Genomic DNA, 12949 nt, shown 5'->3' on the forward strand with positions numbered 1-12949 from the left:
CTGCACCTCACGGTCCTGCCCTTGTCCTCTCTTGCCCTCCTTCTTTTCTTACAGATGCCAAAGGTCACGTGGGTTGGGGTGACAGTGGTGGAGGGGGGCTTGTGTTTGCCTACTAGGCAGTGGAGCCCTCTGTGCTGTGCACCCATCGCCTCTCCATTTTTGGTGGCCTCCCTAGGGCTTCAGGCTGGGGCTGAGGGCACTGAGGTGGGTGCACTCCCTGCGCTGGCTTTGACCGTGTGCCCTCAGAGCCCTCGCTCCCCGTTCCCTTCTCTGCCCTGTACCAAAGGGGAGGGGACTGGGCAGGCTGCATTTCCCAAGCTGCTCATCAGCGTCTTTGGCCGACTTCAGCCAATGGGAGCCACTGGGGGCCGGGAAAGGGGAGAAGCCGGGATGTTTCACCCTCTCTCTTAACCCCTTGGGGAGAGTCTCTGGTGGCCACTGCCTCTCCTCTACATCTCCAACTCCCCCGGACAGCCTCTGCCGCCAAAGCCCCAGCTTCCGTGGGGCGTTCCGGCTGTTTGCCACACAGCACACACTCTGGTAACATGGTCTCTCTCATGCGGGTGACCTGTGCCCCAGGAGCGGGAGCCGGCAGTGCTAGTCCTTCCTGTTCTGGCTGATCTCTGAATTGCATGACCTGCATGGCTTTTCAGTGATTCTGTCACCTGTATACCCAATTCCCAGAAATAAATATTTGAAGTATTTAGAGTGGTTCTGCACTCCCTGCCACCTCCAGCCCACCTCCCCCACAAGCAGGGGGAAGTAATAGGGTCCATCTCCTGAGCCCATCTGCAGCAAGCTGCAAACGAATGGAGGAGTGATATCACGGTATCGAGATCCCTCAGAGAAGCAGCTATAGAAATCCCGTGGCTGACTGCCTGGCTGAGCTCTCCCTCCCAAGGCCCCTGTCTCAGCTGTATTCTGAAGGTTCCCCACCCCCTACCCCCTGGCTCTGCATCTTTAAAGGAAAGTGAGGCAGACATCCCAGCTGGGGCTCCCTCCAGCAGTTAGCGTGCTTGGCTCAGAGCCTGGGGCATCCTTGGCTTTGCCCTGTACCTGCTCTGTGTAAGCCCTGTGTTAGGTAATGCAGAGAGGATCAGAGAAATAACAAACGAGGAAAGAAAGTTCCCCCAGAACCCAGACCCCATGGTTTCTCCCTCCTTCCTGGACTGTGATTTGATTTTGATCCAAATCTGCCCTTTCTCAGACTCCTTCCTGGTTGTTCCCAAATGTCTTGGAGCTGGGCACCATGGTGCTAGTGCCCCTTAAGGAAGTGGGTATCATGGGGAAATAGAGGCCGAGAAAGTAACAGCTCAGAGGTGCTGGCATCACTGCAGGGGTGCACATTTTTGTGGCGCGAGCTCCCTTGCCAAATGGCACTATAAAGCCCTTTCAACTCACGTGCCTAAAGAAGAAAATAATTAAACTCTTCTGTCAGGGATCACCTGGCTCCCCACATCCACTCACTTAGGATGTTTTGTTCCCACTGGAGCGTATGATTGGAAAACAAAGGTAAATGAGAGCAATTTATTCCCGGATCATTTTTTCCCCCAGCAGGATTAAAGCTGCCTCGGCCATAAAGAGTTTACAAACTCTAAAGAAAGATAATAACTTCCCTTCTCACGGCCCCGGTCATGGGGAGGTAATGTATGTTTCCAATCAGCTGAGAATGTAACTCAAATGGTAGATTTTATTTCACTTTAATCCGCCTGCGAGTTCACTTTCAAGGTAAGAGGGACCTCAGCCTGCAATGTGAATAGAGTTCATTAACTCCGGAATCTCCTCTGAACGGTGGAGGCGCTGGCTCTGCTGACTCCCTGCCCCACACGCGGGCCTTGCACAGCCTCGGGGCCTGGTGTGGGGATGAGTGACTGGAGCACGGGGTGTGGGGAGAGCTGCCGCAGCGAGGAAAGTGGGGGTCTGATTCAGGGACCAGGTAACCTGATGGCAGCATCAGCACCAGCAGGTGCCATGGAGCGGAAACCGAGGAAGAAGAGGACGCAGAGCGAAGCTGGAGAGCCAGACTCAGGCAGGAGATACAGTGGAAGGCAGGTCTCCCAACCTGCAGCCCAGTCTGGCGGTGGGGGAGGTCAGGGAGGTGGTGACAAACAGCTCACACAGTGTTGGGCTTTCTTGCTTCTGCATATCCCTTTGCTGACTGCAGCCTGGCCACTCAGAGGGCTGCTGTGCAAAGAATCCATGCTCAGTTCCCGTCTCAGCCTGCTCTGGTCACAGGGCACCCTGGAGGTAGCCTCTCGGCTGTGTCTTTACACATTTCCAGATGTCATCTCAGGGAACTGTAGTGCTCTGGGGTACACTTGACTGTAACTGATGTGACTATAGTAGATGTGTGTGTGCATGAGTGAGTGTGTGTGTGTAAGCGAAGTCCACGTGTCTACTTGCATTCAATTCATCCCACTAAATCGGACAAAGTCAACCCAACTGAACACTTACTGTGTGCCAGACACTCACTAGGTGCTTTATTGCGGGGCCTTACTTTACCTTCTCAGTGTTGTTATTTTCCCCATTTCCCTGCAGGAGAACCTGAGGCACAGGGAGATTCAATCACTCATCCAAGAACTAGGAAGTGTGGAGCAAGAACCGTAACCTAGGCAGCAGCCTGACTGTGGAGCCCAGGCTTGGAGTTACCACCGTGTGTGTGTGCGTGTGTGCACATGCACACCCTCAGCAGTGTGGGCTGCCCTGTGTGTGGGAGCTAAGAGAATACAGAGGCCATTGTTGAGAAGGACCCACTGCCCCGCTCAGGCTGCTATGCAGCAAAGGCAAGGGGTATCCAGCTCCTGGATCAGGACCAGAAGCCAACCCGATAATTCCAACTGCTGGGCAAGAATCGGGGTGGGTGTCAAGGATCTGGTGATTTCAATGGTTTTCTATCTCAAGAAAAATGATGCCTCGCATGGAGTGGAGCTGTGCTGTTTTGGAAACTTGCTATGAGGCTGGTAGTGAGTTTCCAAAGGAGACTTCATGAACAAGCAGAGTCTAAAACAACAAGCTGGGGGTTTCTTGGCTCCCTCCCGCCCTGTCTCTGGTCCTGCCCACTGCTATCGTCCCCACAGAGAAAATACTCTGGGCTGGCAGTGCAGTTGAATTTCCTTGCAGCCTGCACTGGATGCAAAAGGATCTCTCTTCTTGGGCGGGAAGTGGAGAGTGTTGAAAGCTTTGTTGGAGGTGGTTACAGCCCCTGGGATGTGAGCCAGCCAGTGGGCAGCTTCAGCGCCTTGGATATCATAGTGCAGGGTCTAGGCTGATGGCAACCATCTGGGTTTGTAGATTCCTCCCTTCATGCCACAGGTGAACATGGTTTCTAAACCACACTCTCCCATCCTAGGATGGCATGACGTGTGACTGCTTGTGCTCTGCTCCCCGACACAGACCAGCCCCTACAACATGCACTGAGAAAATTGTCCCAGCCTTGGTCCGCTACTAGTCCCTTATTTGGAAAGGCCACCCCCATCCCACCCCTCATTGGTATATGACCCACCTGGAGTGAAATAACTGCTGGACTGATTTCTAACAAAACCTCCCACCCCACCCTCTCTTAGAATTAGCCCTAGAAGAGCCCATCGCTCTGGGAAGCCACCTTTCCCTGAAGACCTTTGCCCTCTGGTCAGCCAAGGATTTGATCCAGAAGTGAGATTGGGGGAGCACAAGGATGAGGAGGATGGAGGACGGTGACAACGAACTTCCAGGCTGGCCCAGCCCCCAGCTCCCCATCCCTAGGAAGCCCTGAGCTTTACCTTCGTCCTTCTAGAAATGAGAGCCCCCACCTTTCCAATTTCCTCTTACACCTCTCCCATATTTCCCGCTCCCGCCTCTGCGTGACGACGTGGCGTGCATGCGGCCCATCTGGGGATCAGGGAATCCTATTGGGTATGCCAGCTTAATGAAATACTTGCAGTTTATTAAACACAGGCTTCCCTAAGCCCCGAGTGCCTGTGGGTATTTGAAAGCCCAAGGTAACCCTGAGCTACCACAAACGTAATTGTTACATGTGTCCCCGCATTCCTGGTGCAACCTCAAACTCCAGCTCTTAAGCAGCAGGCAAAATTAGCAACATAAAGTAACTCCTAGTCAGACAAGATGGGGAAATGTGGGGAAACACCGAGAGAGGCTCCCAAACCCCTCAGGGCCTCTAAAAGTATATGAAGTTCCTGTTACCTCGCAGAGCTGTAGAGGTGGAGGGCACTCCCCCCGGGCTGTTCGTGTTTGCAGAATCAGTTCAGGATTACCCGTCAGACATCGCTGGTCAATCTTACATGATGTAGCTTGAATATTTCAAGTCCTGTTTCAGCCGAGGCTTGCTCGGGGTGGCCAGCGGGGCTGGTGGAGAGCGCTGTCTGGGGGCTCCCTCTGGAGCTGCGTTTCTGTTGCTCTGCCAGGGCTTGGCTGCGAAGGGCCGTGGAGAAAGCCCAGGTGACCCGGAGCCTGCTGCCCTGAAGCTGGGGGAGGTCGTTCCTGGGGAACACCTTCCCATTCGTCGGTCTCCTCAGCCTGGGGCCTGTCAATCAGGGGCGAGGGGCTGAGATGGAAGCAGCAGACAAAGGCCTCCAGGGAGGTGCCTCCTTCAATGTGCACCACCATCTGGATGCCAGAGAAGGTGACCCTGTTGACGGTGCTCAGGGTAACCTGCTCCAGGAACCTCAACGTCAGCCCATTGACCCACACGCAGCTCTTGCGGCTCAGCGCCTTCAGGCTGAAGGTCAGCAGGGCGCTGCCCTTCTCCAGGTATGGCTCCAGCGACAGGTGCCGGCGGGAGAGGTGCGGGAGCTCCAGCCGGAGGTGGGCGTCTGGGCCCCGGCCCACCAGCAGCGGGCTGGTGTCATGCTGCAGCCGCTGTGGGACATTGGCAAAGGCGGCCAGGCCCGGCGTGGGGTGGTGCAGGCTCACCCGCAGAACCGTGAGGGGCTTCTCCATGGACAGGAGCCTGGGAAGGACAGATCACAGAGCACAGGTGTGGTTGGAGTCATCAGACAGTCCTCTGTGACTCCCTGAGACCAGACATGCTTACTCACCGCAGGGACCTCCAGCCACCTCCAGCCAGCAGAGCCAGGCACCGAGCGTGGATGTGGTCACGCTGCTCCAGCCAGGCTGCAGCCATGGCCAGAGCCGGCGTGGAGGCTCAGGCCTGCTGGTTCTAGCCTCAGTTTTATCCCTAACACCCTCTGAGTGGGGCAAGCCACTCACTTTCTAAATTTTAGTTCTCTTTTCTGTGGCATAGGTATATTCATCCTTGTCTGGGCAAGGTCCAAGGCATCCCAGCTTGCATGGTGGTGTTTTGGTGGCCCAAATTCTGGGGACAATTTGGCCCTGCTTAGTGAGAAGGGAAGGAGAGAAGATAGGATCCACCTTCCTTGTATCTGAGTCACACAACAAATGCTTGCTGAGTCCTCCTCCGAGCCAGGCGCTGACCAGAGGCTGGGGATGAGCAGATGAACAGGAGTAGCAGCTGGGAGAGGAGAAGGGGCTTCTAGCTGTGGGTGTTATAGAGGGACACAGATGAGGGAAGCCCTCCCTGCTCCTGGGGGACCAGAAAGGCTGCCTGGAGACCCGAAGGAAAAACAAAAACAGCTAGCACATTCCAAGTGCTCCTGCAGGCGCAAATGCCGCTAGCCTCCCCTCCTCACTGTATGGGGGGAAGACAGATCCTGATACGGAGCTTGGAAAGAGCTGAACTCTCATGCAGAACTGATAGGGGCTCCAAGGAGGTCGAATGGCCACACCTGCCAGTGGGCAATGCACACATCACTTGTCCATCACCAGAAGTTTGTCCTTTAGGATCTCACTGGCACATGCAGGAAGGCTACTTATAACAGCCAGCTCTGTTCCTGCATGGACTTGAGGAACATAAACTCTCTGGCACATCCACCGACCCCATGTGGCCCAGGACCTGCTACCACCTTCAACAGGAACCACGGACTGAGTGGATCAGAATAACTAGTGATACACTTTCCCAGCACTACGCTTTTGCTTATGCTGTTTTCTCTACTGAGAATGCATCTTCCATCCCAAACTGTTCATCTTTAAAGGCTCGGTTCAAATGTGACCTCTTTCAGGAAGTTCTTTTCCTCTCTCTGCACTCAGACCCTTACAACAAGGAGATTTCCCCCGGGGCCCCTGCATTCAGTCCATTTCCCGCCACTTGTCAGTTATGTGGGTCCCTGTCCAGCCTTCCCTGTGCTTCCCTCCTCCTGTTGTCCCTGGGGGACAGAGCTGCTGCAATGCCCTGTGTCCCAGGGTGCAGTGCAAACAGGGTCTGGACACAGCAAGTGTCTGGGGGCACGCGTACCAATTGCCTAAATGAGAAGAGACTCATACATGTGAAAGTCGTGTGAAATCAAGTCCATACAGACCCCAAATGAGAGACTGGTGCTTAAAGGCTGTGGGACAGGCTCCAAGTCCTTCCAAACCCTGGACCTTCTGCCAAGCCTGTCTTTTGGGTAAAGTGATGGTGAGGACATTCCAATCTGGTAGTGAGTGGTAGGCCCCTCAGGACACCCCCCTTTCCCTAATGTGCACACACACATGTGCACACGTGCACGCGCGCGCACACACACACACACACACACACACACACACACACACACACGCCCTGTCCACATCCCACTTCTGGCCCCAGTCTGCGGAAAGCTTCTCCCTAAGGTGTGTGATGTAAGCCGGGTCCAGGACAGCTGAGCTTGGCATCCAAGTCCTCAGGCCTGACCAGAAACTCAGAGTTCACCTCTAGAAACCAAACTCCATTGCCCAGGGACCCTAAGAGAATCCCCCAGAAAGGAGTGTTCACCACTGCTCCTGTGACCTTACTCTCTGCTTTGCTAAGTACTCCAGAGCTGGGAGAACTCCCCCTGCCAGAGCAGAGCCCCTGAAGAGGACCTGCCTTTTCTCCAGGACCCCAGTTGTTCTGGGGAAGCAGAAACCCAGCTCTAGGGATGCCATCGCCTCTGGGATGAGTCGGGAGGAAGACACTCTGGGGTACATGCTAGGTGGCCCTGCTCCCAGCTGCACAAGGCCTTCTCCCCTCATTGTGAGTTCACATGCCTCTGGCCTCCACCTACCTTACTTCCAGGGGCACCTCTGGCTCTGATCCTGTAGCTGTGAGCTCTCGGGAGGGAGTGGGTCTGGGCTGGGGCGGATCTGAGGATGGTGATTATGGCTGTGGTTCCGGACGTGATACGTCAGAATGCTCATCTGTTTGGTGGCTTTCTTCTTTTTTCCCTTTAGGAAAGAAAATGGAAGTGTAATTTCCCATTGCAGAAGTGCAACCCCAATGCTGAGAGGTTGAGCAACCCCAGTCTGGGACTCCTGCTAGGAGAGGCCCTAATAGGAGTTTCCCTGCTGGGTTTCAGCTCTGCTAGTCTCTACTGCCTGGTCCCCAGGGGCCTGGAGAGCTATGTCCAAGGTATCAGCAGAGACCCTCTTCCCCGCTGCCTGTTGGGTGGGGGCAAAGGTATCACAGGCCTGTTAGAAAGGAGAGCTTTTTTAGATATAGGGCCATGAGGGGAGCCCCCACTACATGTGGGAGACAGTGATGGAGCCACTGCGGCTGGGCTGGGGGTGGCCAAGGGAGCTGTGGGCAACGTGGCAGACCACTGAGTGTGTCAGGAAGGGCAGGGTCTCAGGGGAAGGAGAGAACAGCTGCTCATGTAGGTTGGCCTCTCCTCCTATGCCCACCCCTGCAGGACTCTGCTGGCCTTTGATGGCCGCCTGGAAGAGACCAAGATGGATGCTTGCCCAGCAGTGTGGGCCCTGGCTGTCCCGCAAGTGACGCAGGGCCACGATGGTGCTAACCCTGCACTGGGCACAGCTTTCTGTTGTCCACCAGTGTAGCCTTTCTTGCATTGCCTCCATGTTGCCTTCATGGTACCCACCAGCTGCCTAGGCTGGCAAGAGACATGTGCCCAGCTTATGCAGGGGGCTTCTGAGGCACTAAGAGGGGCAGTGTCTGGCCCAAGGTCCCTGAATGAGACAGCAGCATAATCCTTTCTCTTTTCCCCATCAAACCCTGGGTATTCTGGTGCTTCTTGAAGGGTATACAGGTGAGCGGTGCAGGCCAGGTCATGCCTGTCAGTCAGCAGGTGCCTCCCTGATCCACCTCACTGCCCCGCAGGCCCACTGCTTACTCCCTTCTCATGGTTACCCTCATGGCCCTAGAGGGCCCAGCAGGCCACAACCCTGGGATAAATCTCTCTGGGTACTATTCAGAACTCCCAGCCTGCTTCCTCTATTCTCAGTGTTTAAACTCTAGTTGGTTGCCTAGTTACTAGGAAGGAAAAACAGAGAACTCTGAGAACAGTCATTCATCCCTGCCCTACACAGCCTGTGACACCACAACTGGGGTTCCCCCAGAGATGGGAGCTGAACTTGCCCCTGGAGTGATCCAAGCCATCTCCCTGTCTTCCATATCCTCCTGTCTCTCTCTCTCTGAGCTCCAAACTGTGTGTGTGGGAGGCCCACCCTCAAGAAGTGTACCTTCAGCATCGCACACAGGATGCCTGCTCTCCCATTGGGAACACACGGAGATTTGTACAGTGAACAGTTGTTGCAATAGAAGGGCAGAGGTGGGAGAGGCTCTGGGAGTATTCCAGGAGGGCTGCAGGGAGGAAGGAGGCAGATCTTAACCTCAAGGCCAGACTGGAGAGTCTGGTTGCCTAGCAGTTAAAGGTTGGCTTTAGTGTCAGTCATATCTAGATTCAAGTTTTATATCTTTCTTTTAGTGACTGCCTGATCCTGGACAAATCTTTTCACCTGTCTGACCCTCTGGGTGAGTTCTATCCCCTCTCCACACCTTAGTTTTCCTCCCTGGGAGATGGGACACCCCTCCTCATTGCCCCCTAGAACCGGGCCTCAGTAAGGGGAACCAGAAGGCTGTGTCCCCGTTGCCAGCCCTTGCATGGGAGAGCGTGTAGGTGGAAGAGATGTGTTCATGGCCCGTGAGTTCTCTCAGTAACTTGGTTCAGAGCAGTTCCCAGCAAGAAAGAGAACTGAAACAGCTAGGGAATTTATCTGACAAGAGGAAGAACTGCCCAAACTGCATCTCCCAAGGGCCAGCAGGAAGTTCTCCTGGTAACCGGCTGGCCATCCCCCCAGGGAGGTGAAAGCTGGGGGAGTGGGCGTGCTGGTCTCTCTCTGCTTGGCCCCCTGGCTAGGACGGCCTCCTCTTGTCGGTATTGGGACCCTGGGGGGTTGTATATCAGTGAGCAAATATCCCTGTCCTTCTCCTTGGAGAGCTCAGAGACAGAGAGACACTTCCAGGACTTTCTACAGCAGTGGGCAGTTGAGGACTCTTGTGTCTGATTGACTCAGGTCTGAGGCTTGGCTCCTTCTTGTAGCTAGTGTGTGAACTCAAACAACTTGCTCAGCCTCTCTGAACCTAATTTATGCTCTGTAAAATGAGGATAATTTGTTGCTGCATGAGGGCTAAATGAGCTATGTACAGAGCTCATGGTGAGAGGTTGGTAAATGAGATCTACTCTTGATAGAATCCTTAACAGCAGAGTCGAGGGAAGATGCGTCCTGAGCAGAGGGACTGGCAGAGCAGACTTGCACCAGCCCCAAATTCTCAGAAGTCTTCAGATTTTGCTTAAAACAAACATATTTTTGGAGTTGAATATATAATTTGCATAAGTTCAATAGAAATTCTATTTTAAATAATAATGAAGGAAAATGGATACTCTAGAAAGAATCTCCAGGTTATGGCTGGGGCATGTGGCCCTAACCCAGGAGAAGAAGGCTACCCATTATACAGATGTGGAAGTTGAGGCTCACAGTAATTAGTTGACTAATTCAGATCACATGGCTGGGAAATGTCAGAACCAGGATTTGGACCCAGCCTGTTGTACTCTTGGGCCTAAACATGGAGCTATCGTGCCTAATGGGTGATGTCCTCTGGGGTCAAGCTGCCCCACCTTCTCCAAACATGTGCTCCAGCTGGCTGGCTGGCAGTACGCTCTGCCGAGAGAGGGGCCAGCTTGCAGCCCGCCAAGCCAGTGCGGCTGCCCACTGCCCCTGCCCCTGCCCCCTGCCCCCGTCCTGATAGCCTGTGGCCACCAGGTGGCAGCATCCCTAAATCCAGGGGCCCGCTCTTCACGCTCTTGACGCTCTTGACGCTCTTCAAGGTGGAAGAGGATGGTGTTAAGTCTGGGGGAGCCGTTCATGGGACTGCTGGGGAGGGGCACCAAGAGCTCAGGGAGGGAGTGGGAGGGGGAGAGGGTGCTTGCTTCTCTCACTCCAAATGCCCTGAAAATGCCCAAGGTGAATCCACGGCAAATCTCACCGGAGGACACCAACTCTGAGTGCGGAGATAAAGCAGGAGGCCAGAGCGTGAGACCACGCGGAACAGCAGGTGGTTACAAGCCCAGGTGCTGGGACAGACATGCTCATAGAGGTGAAGAAACCTGCCCAGGAATAGACTTAGTGCACAGCGCAGCGAGAGTGAGAGGCCGGGCTTGCTTCCTGATCGGTAAAACGAAGTAGTAATGACCCTCTCCAGGGAGGCGCCACGAGTGAAGAAATGCACGTCAAGCACTTAGCCCGGGCCAGGGCTTTGTGCTTAAAAAGCGCTCAGAATACAGGAGGATTGGTTGTTACCATGATCGTCAGGACAGACTGTTCCTGGCCCCCACTGAGCTCTCAGGTAAGAAAAAAATTACCTGTCACTTGTAGAGATGGTGCTGTGAGGGTGGATGCACAGAACGTAAACCCCTGGAGGGGGCTCTAACCTGCCAGGGGTAGGGAGCCGCAGCGAAGTCCTCCTGGAGGAGGGGATGCTTGTGCTGACTCCTGCAGAATGCCTGGTTGCTGGCCAGGTGGATCTGATGGTATGTGGGTGCTACCTGGTGGAGGCAGATGGAGTCAGATACTCAGCTGCTGGAAAGGGATCTGCCACACCTTGGCTCTATGCCCTTGGCTAATAAGATGGTAACAACAGCGATGTTGTATTTGAATTTTAAAACGATAGTAAAGTTAGTGTTGAGTGAGTCCTTGCTATATGCTATGTCCTGTGCTAAGCCCTTGTAGGAACTACATTATTTAATCCTCACTATGACTCTGAGAGAGGTCCCAGTATTATTCCTATTTCACAGAGGAGAAAGCAGAGGCACAATTAAGTAAGTAACTCACTGAAGACCACCTACCTGGTAGGTCACAGATTTGTATCTCAAACCCAGGTCTGATCTTGAAATCATCGCCCTCAACTCCTGTGCTCCTGAGGGGCAAGCCCTTTCCCCTCCCTGGGCCTTGGGTCCCCACTTTCTGATGGCTGGACTGGGCTGGGTGATCTCTTAGAGCCAGCTTTACTAGTTGCCTCCAGGCAGGAAGCAAATAGCTATGAGGAGCGCCCTGGTTGCTTATTCCTGCTGTGTTCCCTCCCGGAGTGCTGGTGGGGCCTCTTTCAGAGGGTGGCCTCCACCTGCTGGATGGGGAGCATTCTGCCCATGCTCCCTCCCCTATTCCAAGGGGCACTGCTAAGCCAATTTCATTATTGTCCTAGATTCTTTTTTTTTTAAACAAGGGACATTTATTATAAATCAACAATTTTTACATTTGTCCTAAATTCTTAATATATGTCAATTGTACTTAATGCTAAATCCAGTAATGGAGGCCGGACCACTGCCTGGTGCAGGCCTGGGGTAGGGTGCCTAGGAATTCTGAAGCCTTTTGGTATCTCACTGTGCAAGGAGTGGGCGGGGGTGGGGAGGAGCGGTGAGTCAGGCCACACGTGGCCAGTGGCAGAAGCCCCACAATTACCTCGTGCTTTTACTTCCTTTTTTCCCACTGAGCTGAAGGGCTGTCCCTCAGGCTGCCTGGGGAGCAAGAGCTGGCCCCTCCCCCTGTAGCCACAGCATCCGAAGCAGCTCTGGGGCAGTGGGCAGGGAGGGCTCTGCCGTGGACCGACTTTGTAGCAAGTTGCTTTTCCTCTCTGGGCCTCAGGGTCCTCATCTGTAGAATGGGGATAATCACAACTGCCCAGCCTCCCTTACCCTGTAGCTGATATCTTCATTTGACACCTTGAGAGGGATCAGCTTCCACTTGGTCAGCAGGATTTGCCAAGGGCTTCTTTCTTCTTCAGTTAAGAACCTATATTGAAGTATCTGCAAATCTTGAAGTCCCAATTTATCCATGACTGAAACATTGTGCTGTACACCAGAAATTGACACAACATTGTAAACTGACTATGCATCAATAAAAAAAGTAAAAAACAAACAAACAAAACAAAAACAAGAACGAAAGAACCCATATTGAAGAAACACAGCTTGGTCTTACTTAAGGAACGCAGCTGGCCGGGAAAGATGGCCTCAAACACAGCACAACACACATCAAGCAGGGCCTTTTTGTTTTTAATTAAGTGAGGTAAAAGCCTAGCATAAAGACTTTTAACTAATGTTTCAGTTTCAGAATAAAGCATATTCTGAAATTAGCATGTCTTCAAAGGCAGATTTTTAACACACCATAGGAAAAAAACCTCTGGGTGGCAATTTAGGTGGTTCCTGGTGCCTAGCAGTACTCCATGTAGACCTGACAGCAGGAGGAAGGAGGGAAAAAAAACTACTATCCCTCCACAAATAGTTGTCTTTCTTTAAGTTGTGGTCAAGGGCACATAAAAAAATTTGCCATCTTAAGTGTACAGTTCAGTAGTGTTAAGTATATTCACACTGTTGTACAATCTGCAGAAACTTTTTTCATCTTGCAAAATTGAAACGTGAAACTCATTAAACAGCTCTCCATTTCCCACTCCCTCCAGCCCTTGGCAACCACCATTCTACTCATTTCTGAGGGTTTGACAATTCTAGATACCTCGTATAAGTGGAATCATACACTGTCCTTTTATGTTCAGTATACGTCACTTAACATAATGTCTTTAAGGTTCATCCATATTGTAGCATTTGTCAGAATTTCATTCATTTTTAAGGCTGAATGATAATCTGTTGTGTAT

General features: G+C 53.0%; 1 protein-coding gene and 1 long non-coding RNA gene across 2 annotated transcripts; one reads left to right on the forward strand and one right to left on the reverse strand.

Annotated features, from left to right (window-relative positions):
- Positions 1-3901: 3901 nt before the first annotated feature.
- Positions 3902-7205, reverse strand: TIFAB (TIFA inhibitor). Its single transcript, XM_006183571.3, has 2 exons — positions 7074-7205; positions 3902-4945 (listed from the first exon to the last, which is right to left on the reverse strand). The coding sequence occupies exon 2, from the start codon at positions 4933-4935 to the stop codon at positions 4309-4311; it is 627 nt and encodes a 208-aa protein (XP_006183633.1). The 5' UTR covers positions 4936-4945; positions 7074-7205; the 3' UTR covers positions 3902-4308.
- On the forward strand, positions 4952-10994 carry LOC116662717. The gene is made up of 2 exons (XR_004318723.1): positions 4952-7042; positions 7240-10994. It is a non-coding gene; the product is annotated as an uncharacterized LOC116662717 (long non-coding RNA).
- Positions 10995-12949: the final 1955 nt, after the last annotated feature.

Source organism: Camelus ferus, chromosome 3 (assembly GCF_009834535.1).
Source record: "Camelus ferus isolate YT-003-E chromosome 3, BCGSAC_Cfer_1.0, whole genome shotgun sequence".
Lineage (NCBI taxonomy): Eukaryota > Metazoa > Chordata > Mammalia > Artiodactyla > Camelidae > Camelus > Camelus ferus.

What these genes read in the sequence shown, in the direction of transcription:
- TIFAB (XM_006183571.3), bottom strand. Translation starts at nt 4,935, where the DNA reads ATGGAGAAGCCCCTCACGGTTCTGCGGGTGAGCCTGCACCACCCCACG.